The 16,590-nt window shown below is 40.1% G+C and overlaps 1 protein-coding gene across 3 annotated transcripts in view; it reads right to left on the bottom strand.

Moving 5' to 3' along the window:
• Positions 1 to 14,544, bottom strand: part of Antxr2 (ANTXR cell adhesion molecule 2) — a 128,701-nt gene extending 114,157 nt beyond the window's left edge. Inside the window, exons 1-5 of one of the 3 annotated variants that reach the window (XM_048363850.1) lie at positions 13,733 to 14,544; positions 12,850 to 12,921; positions 10,746 to 10,817; positions 908 to 989; positions 336 to 443 (exon numbers count right to left, since the gene is read on the bottom strand). In XM_048363850.1, coding sequence (XP_048219807.1) covers positions 336 to 443; positions 908 to 989; positions 10,746 to 10,817; positions 12,850 to 12,921; positions 13,733 to 13,884 — 486 coding nt within the window. In that variant the 5' untranslated portion in view covers positions 13,885 to 14,544. The remainder of the gene's footprint in view (positions 1 to 335; positions 444 to 907; positions 990 to 10,745; positions 10,818 to 12,849; positions 12,922 to 13,732) is intronic. The other 2 variants (XM_048363851.1, XM_048363852.1) reach the window with 2 other exon arrangements.
• Positions 14,545 to 16,590: the final 2,046 nt, after the last annotated feature.

The raw sequence follows: 16,590 nt of genomic DNA, 5'->3' as shown, positions 1-16,590 counted from the left end.
GAAGCGAACAGAGAGAAGAGGGGAGAGAAGGAGGGAGGAGAGAGGGAGAGGAAGGGAAGGGGAAAGGGAGAGAAGAGGAAGAGAGAGATGGAGGTGGAGAGGAAGGAGATGAGGTGGGGAAGAGAAGGGGAGAGGGAGGAGGAGGAGGAAGGGTAGGAGAGTGGAGGAGCAAAGAAGGGGATAGGAGAGGAGGAAGGGGAGGGGTGGAATGAGAGAGAGAGAGAGAGAGAGAGAGAGAGAGAGAGAGAGAGAGAGAATTAATCAAAGATCAAGTCTCATAGGCAGAGGCAGCAAGTTCCCCATGAGGCTGGAAAGAGTTGCAGCTCAGTACTCACCTCTTTCTCTGCATAAGATGGCACCAGACCGTCCAGCTTCCCATCTGTCAGAGCAATGATGATACTGGAGGTTTTTAGGCCTCCTGCTTTCTGAATTTGTTCATTCGCCTGAAAATGAAGAATAATTATCCAATTTACAATTCAATTTTAAGTTTTAACCAGTATGCTTCATCAAGCTGAATTTATGACTGACGAAACCAAAACATTACTAGCTGGCTTTTCAAACAGGGCATTTTGTGTTCACTCTTCTATTTGAAATATGCATAGATTCACATATATGTGTATATAGTAGTTACTATTGGGTTCAAGTGTACGTTAACTATGGCCTCAATATAACCAAAGAGGAAGATCCTTCAGAGATGAAAATGCAAATGTCTTTAAGGTCTACAGTAAGTGGAAATGAATGCCATCTCCAAAATAACCAAAAGCATTTAGAACACTTAAATGTAAATATGCTTAAAGGTAAATATGTAAAGGTAAATAAAGGGGGTTTTGAGATTTTGTAGAGAGTTATATTTTATTACAGAATAAGAAAATATTTCTCTCATCCTTACACATGCAAATTAACTTACTAGCTTTAGTCCTTCATGAATATATGTCTCTCCTACTGGGCTAACGTTCTTGAGATCCTCCAAGCCTTTACTTATTTTGCCTCTGAAAATAATGAGTCACAATATTAACTTTAAAAAGAACATCAAAATGGATAAACAAAGAGTAAAGGGCCAACCAATGCAACAGAAATACTTACAAGACGATATGCTGTTAACCAACTGTACAACTCAAGGGGGGAAAGGTGGCTGGGGAGGGGGGAAGTCGGAAGAAAAATGAGGGAGGAGGTAACAAGTTTTATAAGAAATGTACTCACTGACTTACATATGAAACTGTGACCGCTCTGTACATCACTTTGACAATAAATAAATAAATTTTAAAAAAGAAATAGGCAAAGAATACAATAAATATTTCTCAAATAACCTGGCAGTATTTCAGCAAAATCTTCTATGACAAAAGCTAGAGAATAAACTTTGAAGACTCTTGAGGATACCTAATGAGTATCTGGGAACCTAGACAGGCCTAGGTCATTTCTATATTTCTACCATGAAAAAGTAAAAGTACCAAAATAATGTCTTCAACACAAGTAGCTTCAATCATATTTGTTTTACTAAATGCTAAGGAATAAAACAAAAATACTAATATTTATGTAGTTCAGCTTCACTAAGAAAGTATTTATTGTGGGATATGTTCTAATATCTACAGATTTCTAAATCACACTACAGTACTCTTATACGAGGAAATTAACATTTCTCTATTTTCACAAAACAAACAAATGTCTCGTGCTTACCTTAACATGCTTTTATGGTACCTCTCACACATTCAAATACCCATACCTTCTCTAAAACACTATAAGTACTTAATACATATTTCCTGAATGAGTGAATAAATGGACTGATAGCTGGATGGATGGATGGAGGGAGGGAGGGAGGGAGGGATCAGAGGGTAATGGATTCTTGACAGAAGCAATATGAACACAAAAGATAAGAAAACAAAGAATATCTGTTCTATCATGACTAATACATTTTCCATGTGAAATATATTTAAATGAGATATGACTTTAGTATTATGAAGATCTGTTTTGTAAGGATGAATTAAAGAAAATATAATTTTCAGTTTTCAAACAAAGATTTAAAATTCCTTTTAAAATGTACAAGTATTTTAAAAGAAATAATGCTATGAAGAGTTCTCTTTACGATACCATTTTTGGAATTATTGCTTTTTTAAGAAAAGCAAAAAAAGTCTTTTGAGATGCAAAAATAGAATTTTTTTGCAGTGCTGAGGTTTGAACTCAAGGCTTTGCGCTTGCTAAGCTGGCACTCAGCCACAGAGCCATGTGTCCAGTTCACAAATGTAAAGTTCATGAAATGGAAAACAGAATTCTAGTTCTTTGAATAAAACTCTGGGTTTTATTCAAAGAATAAATGCTGAGCCCAGTTGGCTCGCATCAATATTCCGAGCTACTCAGGAGACTGAGATATGAGAATCATTGTTCAAAGCCAGATCCAGCAGATAAATCCAACAAACTCATTTCCAAATGACTGGCAAAAATCCACAACTGGAGGCACGACCTGAGTGGTAGAGTGCGTCAAGCGGCAGAAAGCCAGCTTTGAGCAAAAAAGGAGATTTTGAAGCCCTGAGATGATAGAAGATAGAATGTTCTCCATGTTCTTAGATCAGCAAAAATCAATATTCTGGAAAAGGCTATACTCACAAAAAGCAATTTAGAGATTTCATATGATCCCCATCAATATTTCAGCGTCATTCTCACCAGAAAAAGGAAAAATCGTCCCTCAAATTCATTTGGAGTACAAAGGCCTTGAATAGCCAAAGCAATCCTGTGCAAAGGAGTAATTCTGGAGGCATCACAATGCCTGGCTTCAAATTACACTTCAGAGCCCCAGAAACAAAAATAGCATGGCACTGGCATAAAAATCGACAGGGAATGATGACATAAAAAAAGAGAAATCCACAAATAAGCTCACACAGGTACTGCTATTTGATTTTTGACAAATTTACCAAAATCCTACATTGGAGAAAGGACAGTTTCTTCAATGATGCTGGGAAAGCTGAAGAGAAAACGGATAGCCTTTTTTAAATATTAGATTTTGAAAATCTTCCTATACTCAACTTCTCTGCATCTGGGTTACAGCGTCCTTTCTCAAGTGCTTCTAGTAGCTCTCTATTCACTACCATATTCAACTTCTACTGGGATGTACAATTTTTTCTTTTAAAAACACTACTATGAACTAATTCAACTAATTTCATTAATCAAATTTGATTTCACACTTTTACTTCGCAACTCAGTTGAAAGTTTACCATGGACTACACATGCCTTTCCTTTATGATGTCATCCCCTGCTATGCACTTATTACAAGCCCTTTTACAAAGTAAGTGCTCAATAAAACTTTCAATCTAACATAGAAAAATTCATAATTCCACAGATGATGGAGTGTATTACATAATTTATAAGCTTGTTTTATGTAAATATTTATGTTTGATGTCTATGGTAACAACTTGAAACTGATTATGTCTGAATGCAGATAAAAACCAAATATTTGGTGCTTTCCAGAAATGAGTGGCAGTGTGTCCTCAAGCATTAATGTTTGCTGCCAAAAGGAAAAGGAAGAAGACAACTGAAATGCGAATTTGCACAAACAGATTCTTTACAGTAAAAATAGCCTTCCCATTCCATTCAGATCAGCTCACCACTATGTCTAAGGACCAGACAACAGGATAACAAGACTCAGAGTGAAAGAAACTGAGCACTTCCGGGTTTGCTATCCACACACAAGCCTGCCACTGCGATGTCCTAAACCACACTGCCTTGCTATAGCAATAAACTGATCCTTACCTGTAGCTCATGACATTAACACAGACAGGCCTATTGGGGGGTTTTCCAGGGAAAATACCCAGCCCATCAGCCTCTTCCCAATCCACTTAGGAAAATTGGATGCCAAATCAAGACAGAGCAGATATCAAAGTACCTAAACTTCACTAAAACAATAATGGTAATAATAATAATTTCTAATCTCTTAACCAGCAAATAGATAAATGACAAAAGGCAAAATGATAGAGGAGGGTGAACACAGAACTCATTCATAGACATTGTGATCTCAAAGAAAGAAAGGAAGCAGGCTCATGCCTGTAATCCTAGCTGCTCAAGAGGGTGAGATCTAAGGATTACAGTTCAAAATCAGCCGGAACAGGAAAGTCCATGAGACACTTATCTCCAATCAACTACTCAGAAAAGGCCAGAAGTGGTACAGTGGCTCAAGTGGTAGAGTGTTAGCCTTGAGCACAGCGAGGCTCAGGGACAGTGCCCAGGCCCTGTGTTCAAGCCCCAGGACTGGCAAAAAAGAAAAAGAAAAGTTGGGAGGAAAGTAAGCAGAAAATTAAAGAAGAGGAAGGAAGAGGGGGCGGGAGGAGGAGAAGAAGTGGTTATGTTATACCAATAAGCTCAAAGCCACCATCACTTAGAAAGATCAACTTCCCTGTGTTTAACTCTCCAAGGCACAGTAACACTGAAACCACTTCAGTATTTGTTGTGATGATGTTGCCAAGGATGCAGCTGTCATGCAAAGTCCCCTATAAGGAATGACAGCGGAAGTTTCTTTGCCACCCCTCAGTAGCTGCTATGCACTTCCCTCTTTCTGTTATTCACAACTATACAAATTATCTGTGCCCTGACTATCTGGAAGCTCACAGTGAATGTCTTACTTGGCCACCAGATTCTCTTGAGCTCCTACAGTCATCAATCTGCTTCATGCTCTTTCCCAACATGTTAACATTTACTAACTTTTCAACTGTCTAATATGTTATTATGTTCTATGCAGCCTGAAATATATTTTGGAAAGAAAAAATATTTAAACAAATAAAATGGCGGATTGAACTTTTGGCTTTGAAATTGAAGGTCAGGGAAACAAACGCTATAGTCAACTGGAGGAAGGAGACCAAAAAAAGGAAGGAGAGAGAAAACTATTTGAGAAAGAGAGAGAGAGAGAGAGTAAACCATATGTAACAAGTAATACTTTTATAAACTTTCATCTCTGTCAGTATCTCACAAATTTCTCTGCTGAGAAGTAAATAGAAAAGGAAAGATAAGGAATGGTTCCTCACAGTGTTCTAAATATCCAGCCAGGATGAAGAACCTCTTAATTTTTAAACCTACTCATTTGCTGGGGGGCTCTTTCCCTCACCTGTGCTGCAACTAGTCTGTTAAAGAAGTTTGGAATGAATAGAATAGAATAACCTCATTTTCTAGGATAATGTAGATTAAGATTAGCATAGCTGGTAGAGAAAACATGGGTTAATTCCAAATCCAAACTTGTTTCTTCATCTATAAAGTAGCTATAAAGACATCTTACCCAGGGGGCCATTGTAAGAATTAATGGGGAGAGGCATGGCTGGGAATGTGGCTTACTGGTAGAGTTCTTGCCTAGCATGCATAAAGCCCTGAGTTCAACTCCTCAGTGTTACATAAACAGAAGAAGCTAGAAGTGGCACTGTGGCTCAAGTGGTTGAGCAAAAGTGCCTTGAGCAAAAGAAGCTCAGAGACAGTGCCCTGGCCCCAAGTTCAAGCCTCAGGACTGACAAAAAATAATGATAACTAATGAGGCATAACAAACACTAAGTAGAGAAAACTACCAATGTCATTGATGATAGCGGTCACTAGTTTCTTAGTTTTGCTCATCTAGTCTGTGTTTCTCCTGATTCTAATCAGAGCTTTCACAGCAAATTGAAGGGCAGCATTTTTTAATGTAGAGATCAAAATGGGAGGGGAAAGGGAAAAATTAAAGAGCAAATAAAATACCTTATTAAAACTCTGGTGAGAAGGTCCAGGAGAAGAATTAAAGAAGGACCTTTTTTGCAGAGGTAGATTCAACCAACTGTAGATGAAAATGTTTTTAATCCATCTCTATTGAACATGTACATCATTTTCCTAGCATTATTTCCTAACAACTATTACCTACTACATATTGCATTAGATATCATGAACAGTCTATACATGATTTAAAGTATATGACATTGTGTATACACATACTTCACTGTAGTATTTCAATATAGTCTTGGAAAACAGAGGTATTATATAAAAGTTTTCTAGACTTTTATAGAGACTAAAAAATTTATCCAAAAAGCCAGATGTACCAATTTATATTATCAGTTGTTTATGGAAAACTACTTTCCCATAGGTAAATTTTAACTCAATTTTTTAAAGAATTAGAACAAACCATTTCACATAATAGAAATGTATACATTGTCCAAATTGTATTAAATGACTTTTCTGTAACTCCCTACAAATTTTGTCTAAGATGTATTTTTTCTAAGTAACTGATTATTGTATTCAGATCAAACAATTATAACTTTGTCAATTGGGGGCAAATACATATATTAAAATTAAGTCAGAAATACTCATAACTGACATAGAAGAGTAGGAATGAGAAAAGTAGAAAACTCAAGTCTCTATCATGTAGTACATATATAAAGACAGATAATTACTGGGTTAATAACTCAGAGTGTGGAAGTGAAAAAAATGTAGTCATTCAATCAATAGATATTATTCAGCTTCTAACATGTGACAGGCTCTATTGTAGGTGTTTGGCTCTATGAGTGAACAGGATAAATAAGATCCTCTTGTTTTCTTATGACAATAGAAATAAAGTACTTCAAAAAGTTATAACCAAATCTTATTATCAGAAATACTGGGGGGCTGGGGATATAGCCTAGTGGCAAGAGTGCCTGCCTCGGATACACGAGGCCCTAGGTTCGATTCCCCAGCACCACATATACAGAAAACAGCCAGAAGCGGCGCTGTGGCTCAAGTGGCAGAGTGCTAGCCTTGAGCAGGAAGAAGCCAGGGACGGTGCTCGGGCCCTGAGTCCAAGGCCCAGGACTGGCCAAAAAAAAAAAAAAAAAAGAAATACTGGGGAGCAATGGAGTAGGTCCCTTAGACTCAGTCATCAGGTGAGTCTCAGAATTGATAATGTTAGATAAATTTTGAGAAGAACAATGTAGCCAAGCAGGCCTAGAGTAGAAAAAGACCAAAAATCTTTTTTGGGAGACAAGCTTGCCATGTTCCTAACACAGGAAGATGGTCACTTGGGCTGGACTGTAGGAAAGCTATAGGAGGGGAGTAGTTGGGGCAATCACATGGATCTTTGTGGCTATTAAGGGGCAATTGTTTTCTGTGCTAAGACTTTGTTTTAAGCACAAGAGTGACAGGATCTGTTTTAAAATTTAAAGGGTCATTCTGGCTAATATACTTCTTGGTACTTCCTAACTGTATCTCCTTAGACAAGCTACAATAGTTTTCTTAGCTTCAGTTTCCTCATTTCAGTACAGTTGTAATAATAACTATCAATTACATGAAATTGTCAGGAGGATTAACTGAGGCTGTGCAAATTGTGCACATTGCACACTGCCTTGCACATAACTGTTGGATAAACATTTTCAACTAAATCACAACTAATGGTAAACAGAACTAAACATAATTCACAATAACCATTTATGTACATAATAACTCAAAATAACCTGAAAATTAGTTCTGATTCTCATGGAGAAGCTAGGTTTTTCCATATTGTACCTATACTTGATAGCCATTGCTTTTCCCTGACACTCCTATACAATCCTGGGCTAAGTATGGATACCACCATGCCCCTGCTCATGCACTCTAGATCATTCATGTTTCCTCCACATCCCATTTATAATGTAGACAGGGAGATGGATGGAATAACAGACATATTGAGAATAAAAATCAGGAGGCCAAAGAAAAGGAGGGAATGTTTTAAAGTTAAGTATTTAAAGGAGTATTTTTAAACTAATAAGCATATGAAATGAATAACTGAAATTTTTCCTGCCATGGTTATCATCTGCATGACACTGACACCTTCTGAAATTTTTAACAGAAGATATGGCATTGCTGTGAGTATTCACGACCTTCCGGGTCTGCCTCATTCCCCACTGAAAACCTTTAGCAACACCCTAAGAAACATGAAAGAGCTAGTTCTCATATTTACAAAGGTCCTGAAGATCAGGAAAAATGGAACTGAAATTGTGAAATTTGTGCTTTTCTTTTGCTTACCTCTGCTTTTCAGGTTCTACACCTAGATGCATCTCTGCCTATACCCACAACACAATGAGAAAGTTTACATGTAGCCAGGGTTCCAATTTCTAGGCTTTGAAGCAAAGTCCCAGAGGGGTTGTAGAAACATTTGTTCACTGCTCTTGCATCTAAATATGCATATTATTTGACACACTTAAGATTCTGTAATAGAAGAAAAGTAATCCCATAGCTCAATATAGAGACCATGGAAATTTTAGAAATTGCTGACTCAATAACATCAGTAAAAGAAAATGGTATGCTTATTGAAGACTGTTCATTTAAATTCAAAATATATCTTCATACATCATCTTTTGCTTTTTTATTTTGTGTGTGTGACAGTACTGAGACTTGAACTCCAAACCTCAGGCTTTCTCTTGGTTCACCCTTGGCATTCTATGGCTTGGACCAAGCCTCCAGTTTCTGTTTCTTTCGGGCTAACTAGCGATAAGAATCTTGAAGATTTGTATAGCCGGGCAGACTTCAAACTGTGATTCCCAGATCTGAGCCATGTGAGTATCTAGGCATGAGTAACTGGCACCTGGATTATCTTGTTTTTATCTCAATAACTTTCTAAGAATTCATGGCAGATTTTATGTCTGTATTTCATAGAAAGACTGACACACTGAGTAGATGATTTACCTTGAGTCTCCAAATCATTAAATGAAAAAACAAGAACTCTCATTCAGACTTTCTCAATGTAATTCTGCCACCCCAAACCAATTTAATGTATCTCAATTAGCAAAATTTGTAAAACCCAAGTATTTCTCACTAGAGACAGAAGAGCCAGCTACACATATAAAAGGATGCAAATAATATTATTTACATACTTTCTAGAATGTTATACACCCATGTAAGCAGGCAAACAGTCTCTTTAGATAAGCATAATTCTTCCCTAATGACTAAAATACTGCCATATTAAAATACTAGTAGAGATAGTAGTAGTAGTAGAACTTTTATGTCTTCAATACTTTTTTATTGGATTCTGTGCTACATTCTCCATCAACTTCAGTTCTTGTATCAACTGTATAAGATAGCCTTTTCCATCATCATCATCACCAACATCATCACAAAGAGGTTATTCTTAACCATTAGGTTAGTAAACTAGAAAAGAAAAAATTTAACTCATATAGACTTGGTCCAGTATTAAGTTCATCATTATATGGTCTGTTGAGAAAGAAAACTCTTGTCCCACTCACTTTAGTTGTTTCCCTGATTGAATTCCATCACTGGTAAAGAAAGGATCTCTATCATAGATAGAAGATGTACACCCCTTTCATGCATGTCTAAGCATCTGGGCGACCAGTGACTAAGCTTCATCTTCAGCGTGCTGGAGAAGCATATGCCAAGTGCCTAGCAGAGAACCTGGCACAATGTATGTAGCTGTCAATTACTGAGTCTCTCTGTGTCTGGCATTGTGCTAAGTGCTTTTCCATCTATATGCATGCCGTAAGTGTTAAAAATTGTTCTTTTTACTTGCTTCTCTGGATCCAAACCTGGTTGTTTGGAAATTAAGCTGGGTAATGGAAAAATCTTCTCTTTTTAAAAGCAAATATTGTCATATCACTGAGCAGGGAAGATTGTTCTATGTGGCCTACAAGGAACTACTGTTGCTCTAAGCTATGATTAGAACCACATGCGCACAAGAAATTAAGAAAGTAGCATACCAAAGAGAAGACCGAAATGCTAAACTGGATCCACCATTCATAGAGAAATCTTTATATCCAAGAAAAGGAAAACAGTGAGGACATTAGACCTTTGCATGCACAACCCTTCAAATCCAATTAGTGCATTATAAATTAATTCTATCCTTGAAACCCTTTAAATAGCATGCTTTCTTGAAAAGTCAAAGAAGTACCAATGAAATTTGAAATTGGTTTTAGCAAAAGAGACTTGTATTCACACAGAATTTATCAGAAATTTACATGCCAAGCAAAACTAAGTATTCTAGCCTCCCTCGTTTAAAACTTTGATTCCAAAATAAAGCTAGCCCCATTTATTCAAGAAGAATGCATCAAACACAATCTTATAAACTTTGTGATAGATTCAGTAGATATCAAAACAAAGATATTCAACCCTGTGGCTTACACCTTTAATCCTAGCTACTTTAAGAGGCTAAGATTCAGAGATTGAAGCTAGAGGCCAACCCAGGCAAAAGTGTGTGAGATCCCCATCTCAACCAATAGAAAAGGCTGAGCACAACATTCAAGCTTATTGTCCCAGTTGTGAAGGATTACAGCACAGACCAGCCTAGGCAAAAAAAGAGAAAATGAATGCATAGAACAGACATAGATATGTGTGCATAAATGTGCATTTCTTTATATATTCAGCATTAGTAAATCTCAGAGGAAGACTGAAATCCAGGAAGTGTGCTGGAGCTAGTACATTATCTAAGTAGATCTGTCTTCCACCTCCCCAGTCATCCTTCAGCTTCCTTGTGGACTAACATATTACATCTAAATAAGAAAAGTGGAGATCTGGTCATAGTAACCGAGTAAGTAAGGAAATGGTGACTATACAGCCAAGACAGGGATCTGGGCTTCACTGTACCTTCCACAACCCATATAAATGATAATGACTTTCAGATGATCTGTTCTTTTATATTGCTAATATCTCCGCCCTCTTCTATTAGTACAGAGATCCAAATTGTCTGTGCATTTGCCTGATTCCACTCAGAAGAGTAAGTCACCACGTGAGAATATCAATCATGCTTTAGGATTCATCTCTCCTAAAAGCCTGCAATGAAATGATAATGCACTAACCTGTCTCCAGTTAATGACAAAATAATGTGTGCTTGCGAAGAAAATACAATGAAAGATAACCTCATTTCAGGGCTGCAAAACAAGAAAAGAGGCAGTTAAAACATGTTCTAAAGAAATATTGATACAATACAGATGGATAGCTAGCAAATCTCCTTTAAATTGGTCACACAGAAGACTCCAGACTTCTTTTAAATGGAACTCTCTAGGTAAATAAACTAATTCTGCTTAATATTACTCTATATGATTGATTTTTTTGTTTAGTCAATGACTCTCAGCTCTCAAATACTCCTCCATGAACCATGGGGATTTATATTTTAAAAGAGAAACTGGAGAGATATATGCTAGAACATACTTCTTCCCTCATCCCTGTAGTGGAGTCTGGACACTTTCTAGTGACTACCAGTCATCAGTAGCCATATTTCGGGATAGAGAGCCACCAGTTAGATTGAACAGCCACAGCTACTGTAAAAGTCCATTCAAATTCATTCAGGGGGGAAAAAACTGAAAAACAAACAAACAAATTAGTTTGTGATAAGGCCTTTTCAATTTTCCCACCTCAAACATCTTACTTCCAGGAATGATTTCCCAGATAGCTGCATCTTACCAGACGTTAAAAATATCTATCACGAAATTGTTCTGGTTTCTAGGAAACTCTATGCAAATATTGCGAAGATCTAAAACTGAAGCTCTGAACTAAAATCTACCAACTACAGGTCAGAATTATATTAAAGGCTTATATATCCTTCTCTTCTGTGGTCACCCTTCATCTAGTACTTAGTTAACTAGTAACTGAGTTGCTGGACATGAGCCAGAGGACAATATATTATCAAATTTCAATTGGCAAACCAGACCCATGAATAAGAGTTTCATTTTTCTTCAAATGTCGTATAGGAATGATCCATTATTTTTGATCTGTTGCTTTTGAGTAACACTACATGACATTCTGCACATTCAGAAGATTTATAAACAACTGTCTGTTCTGCTTTGACATTTAAGGATAAAGGGTCTTGTTTATTTTTCTTTCTGAGACAGCTTTACCTCAATCCCTGCACAGAAATGAGAATGCTATACTTGCCTTTTTAAGCTGGGGACTGATGATTGAGCATGGACAGGCATACATTTTTATAGGGATTACTTTACTGTTGCCAATAACTGAAAGCAAGGATTGCCTAGGCCTCTACAGATTGTTTGAAGTTACTTGCAACATGACTTTCAAAATGTTTTGATCATCCAAGCCTGTTTTACAGAAAACATTTGGGCTAACAAGACTGAAAGAAGCAATATTTAATGGTACAGCTCCTATTCATGTCCTTTCCATTATCTTGATAAACTTGTACTTGCTCATTATACTATTTTTCCCTTTAAGATAGAAAGGAAAGGAGAGGAAAAGTAAAAGAGCCCCCAAAGCCGAGAGTCTTTGGGTTATTTTTAAATAAGAGATGCCACTAATTCCTAGTTACCTCTTAAATGAGAGTAAGCTGGATTTCATAGCAGTAATGCTTTTTATAGAAGAAGGCAGTCTTTTCTACTGGGGTTTATTGCATATATAGAACAGTTAAATTTTAAACCAGCCACACACCCACACGTTGTGTAAACACAAGTCACTGCTTTAAAAACACACACAAGTGCTTTTTCTGGTAGTGGGTTATTAACACATGTTCATTTGAAGTTTTCCAACACTTCCTTTTCTTTTAAATGAGGATGTCTACAATGCTAAGAATTGTGTGGAGATATATATATATTATGGATACTATTAGCATAAAATTTATTTTTAATGTGATAAATTACAAGAAAGCATAACTGAAATTTAAAACAGATGAAAACTGGAAAAGGAAAAGGCATTTGGAATATTATTTGAAGATGTTTCTCTAACGTGTGAGCCAAGTTTCTGCGAGCCAGATGAAGTAAGTCCCAAAGGGATGGCTGAAGGGGAAGTCCTAATGACAAGTGTGTGATACTAACCACCTTGAGACATTTTTCAAAAATCAACATTTTGTACAAGAGAAGAAACCTTTTTGCAAAAGGTTTTAGAAGAGGGGGTACTCTACCCTTCAATCTCCTTTCCTTCTACAGCCAAGAAGAGTAAAGTAGGAAAAAAAATTACCTTACAAATCTCTCTGTAAGTTGCTGGACAAAATTGTAAATTTCAATCCAGTTATTTGCCACACTCCCAGACCTGAAAAATGAAATCGCACTGATTAGAAAAGGAAAAAAGAAAAGGAAGGAAGGAAGGGAAGAATGGGACTGAACAAATGACCATTTCTTCATTACTTCACTATCACAAAAGTGGAAATCCTGGCCTCCTCCTGAAGGAAAACAGATACCCTGTGCTGAAACTTGGGTGCTAGCCAGCAGAGGAGGTCAGCCTGTCTTTGGAGAGGAGTAGTAATACACGGGCGCAGCTTTTCACAGGAAAGACAAAAGCTTTCTTTGGCAGGAAATACAAGCCACATTGACTATATTAAGGCTTTTCCTGGCTCCAGTGAAAGGGCTGTGATCTGGATAAAACCAGGCAAACTTTACAGTATGTGTGCTAGTGGGGTAAGGACTCAGAGGTCAAGGAAAGGAAAAGTCTCTCCTCTCTCTCTGTCCATTATATATGTATATATGATATATATATGATCACAGGTAGATATATATGTGATCACAGATAGATATGATCATTCATAGATAGATAAAGAGATAGATAGATAAAGTATATAGATATATAGCCACAGATGGTCAATTTTCCCAAGAGTAGCAAGTAGTGGAAACACTAAGTAACTCTGGAGCTGCCCGCCCCCCCCCCCCCCCCCCCCCCCCGCCACATCCTGTCACCAAGCCCAACAAATGCGAAAGCGCTTGCCTTGTTAGGGAGATTGCAACAGGGCTCCAACAGCAGCTCCAACACCCCTACTCAGGAGTTTAGACTCCCCAGTCTCCCCAGCCCCAGCGGATCCAGCACCGCCCTCCCCAGAGCCCCTCCCGCCCCTCCCTCCCACACTCACTTGTCCAGGACGAAGTAGAGGTCAAAGGCTTTCTTGCAGGAGGGCTGCTCCTCGGCTCGCAGCAGCCCCCCGGGATCGCTGAGCGCCAGCAACCACAGTCCCGCGAAGAGCCAGCTCGCCGGGCCGCGCGCGGGGGACCGGCCCGCCACCATCCTGCCCCCGGGGCCGGAGACTCCCTCCGGATCGCAGCCCCCTGGGCTCGGCGGCTCGGGGGCGCCTGCGAGACGGCAGTCACGGGGGACCGACCGCAGGGACAGGGGCGCTGAGAGCAGCTGAGGCGCCGGCGCCAAGTGACCGAGGGAGGGAGAGCGGGAGGGAGGAAGGTCCCGGGAGGACAAAGGAGGTTCGGCCACGGCCGCCCGCAGCTGCCGGAACTCCCGACCGATCCCAGGGGAAGCGCGGTCCAGTCCTCGGGTTCGGGCTCCTGGTTCTGGAAAGTTCCCTCGAACAATGGAAGCCCAGGGCCACCGCTCACAGGATAAGCTCCTCCGCGGCCTCCAGCGCAGCCTCGGCGAGGGGCGCGCCCCCGGATCGGGGTTCCGCTTTCCTCCCCGGAGGACTGGAGTCCGGCTGCTGCGGGACTGGCCACCCCTCGGGGACGCCGCGAGGGCGGCACGCACTTCCGAGTGGAGCCCCCGGGGCCGCTGTCCTGCTAGCGAGCCGCGAGCGAGCGCTGGCCCAAGTCCTCCCCGCGCCGCACAACTTTTTTCCTGCTGTTGCGCCGGGGCGCGGCGTGGCCGGGCGTCCCCGAGATGGGAGGAGACTGCGCGGCCCCCCGGGCGCCTGCAGGCGCGCGCCGAGGCCCGGAGCGGGCTCGCGAGGGCCGGGCGGGCCCCGGGGTCCCGGGGCGCCCCTCCCGGGGGCGGGCCGGGCCCCAGCAGGAGCTCGCTGGGCCACACACGCACCCGTGTGAGTTCGTGCCGAGCTGGGGATGACTAACGCTGGCCAGATTTCAGAAGAAGAAAGGGAATTGAGAAAAACAAATGTCCTCGGGACGCTAAACATACTCGTTTATTCTGCAGGCTCGGCCCGGGTGCCCGGTGCTGGAACAGCCGTCCTTGGTGGTGGGGGACCCAGGCCCGGCGATCCTGGGAGGGGGTGGCCTGGCTCAAACCGCGCCCCACCCTGCCCCCACCCACGATCGCACCACCTGATGGGATGGAGGAAACATCCGACTTTCTTTCTGCCTTTCTTTCCTTCTTTTTTCCTTCCTCCTTTCCTTCCTTTCTCTTTTTCCTTCTTTTCTCCTTCCTTCCCTCCCTTCCTTCCCTTCTCCACTCCTTCCTATCTTCTTCCTTCCTTCCTTTCTCTCTTTTTCTTTCTTTTAAAATTTGTCATCCCAACTGTCAATCACTCCCAACTCTATCAAGACTTTCTTGGAAATGATACGAGCTGGAGGAGACAGATAGACTGTGTACTTTATATATGGAAATATCAATGTTGGCATATGGTTTTATGTATAAGCTACAAAAAAAATATATAATTGGGTTTTTGTTTGTTTTGTGCCAGTCAGTACTGGGGCTCAAACTCAAGGCCATGACGCTCTTCTGTAGCCTTTTCATTGAAGGCTCTACCATTGTAGCCACAACTCCACTTCTGTCTGGCTTTTGGATCCTGAGCTGGATTCAAGCACAATCTTCAGATCTCAGCCTCCTGATAGCTAGGATTGTTCCTGTGATCCATCAGACAGGCTCAGTTACTTGTTGTTTAAAAAAAAAAAAAAAAAAACCCACAAGAATCCTAGAGCAAGCTCACCAAACTCTTGAGGAAGCTTAACTTCATATGCATTTGCTCTACTTACTCACTCTGTGCCCTCAGGACCTCCACCTGTGACCCCCCCACACCCTTGCTTTGTCAAACTAACTTTCCAAAGGGTAGTCTGGCTGTATCTCAGTAACTGACAGTAACTGACAATATGAGGTGTCACTTCCTCTTTCTCTTTTAACAAAGTCATCTAGTTCATGTGGTACTTACATGTTGGCTGCCTTTGGGCATCTCTTCTGTTCTTTGCCATGCACATGGAACTTTTCATTTGGGTCACCTTTGATACACATTTAGATCTGTCCACTCTTTGGGAATAGAAACAGTCACTATAACAAAGGTTTATTGAGTACTATTTGCCAGAAGCTTTTCAGTTTAATACATAGAACAAAATGACAAGTCTCCTCTTTCATAAAGCTTCCAATCTGGTCTCCATTTTTAACTTTAATCTTAGTCAAAATAGAAGGGAAGCCATTATATACACCTTTGACAACTCACATGCCCTCAAGATAGAATTGAACAAACCCAGGAAGGAAAATCTGCTACAAACTGTGACAGGAAGTGTTACATTAGAAGAGGAAACAAGGTGAAGAAACGAGGCATGATGCTAACCATATAGTCTATTCACGTGATGATGTATCTTACACTTTCATGTATTGGTTTCCTTTTTCCTTACTTTCTTGACTTATTGCCTGCTCATCTCCACTCTACAAACTCTCTGAGGCCCAAACTAAGGAAAAGTACCTTAATTAAAAACTTTTTTTCTTCTGGGCACCAGTAGCTCACAATTGTAATCCTAGTTACTCTGGAGGCTGAGATCTGAGAGCCATAAAAAAGCCAGTTCAGGCAGTAAAGTCTGTGAAACTCTTATCTCTAACTAAACACCAAAAAGCTAAAAGTGTATCTGTGAGTTTAGTGGTAGAGTGGTAGCCTTTAGCAAAACAAACAAACAAACATACCAAAAAAAAAGTCAAGGATAGTCCCTATGTCCTGAGTTTAAAACCCAGGATAAGCACCAACAAAGAGCACCTCTTTTCCTCAAAAAATTTCCAGTTCTTCCAGAATGTTCAGTTCATCTACTCAGCTTTTTCTTGATT

This window comes from Perognathus longimembris, chromosome 16, assembly GCF_023159225.1.
Source record: "Perognathus longimembris pacificus isolate PPM17 chromosome 16, ASM2315922v1, whole genome shotgun sequence".
Lineage (NCBI taxonomy): Eukaryota > Metazoa > Chordata > Mammalia > Rodentia > Heteromyidae > Perognathus > Perognathus longimembris.
Note: the sequence above shows the minus strand (reverse complement) of the source record. Positions and strands in the feature narration are given on the sequence as shown.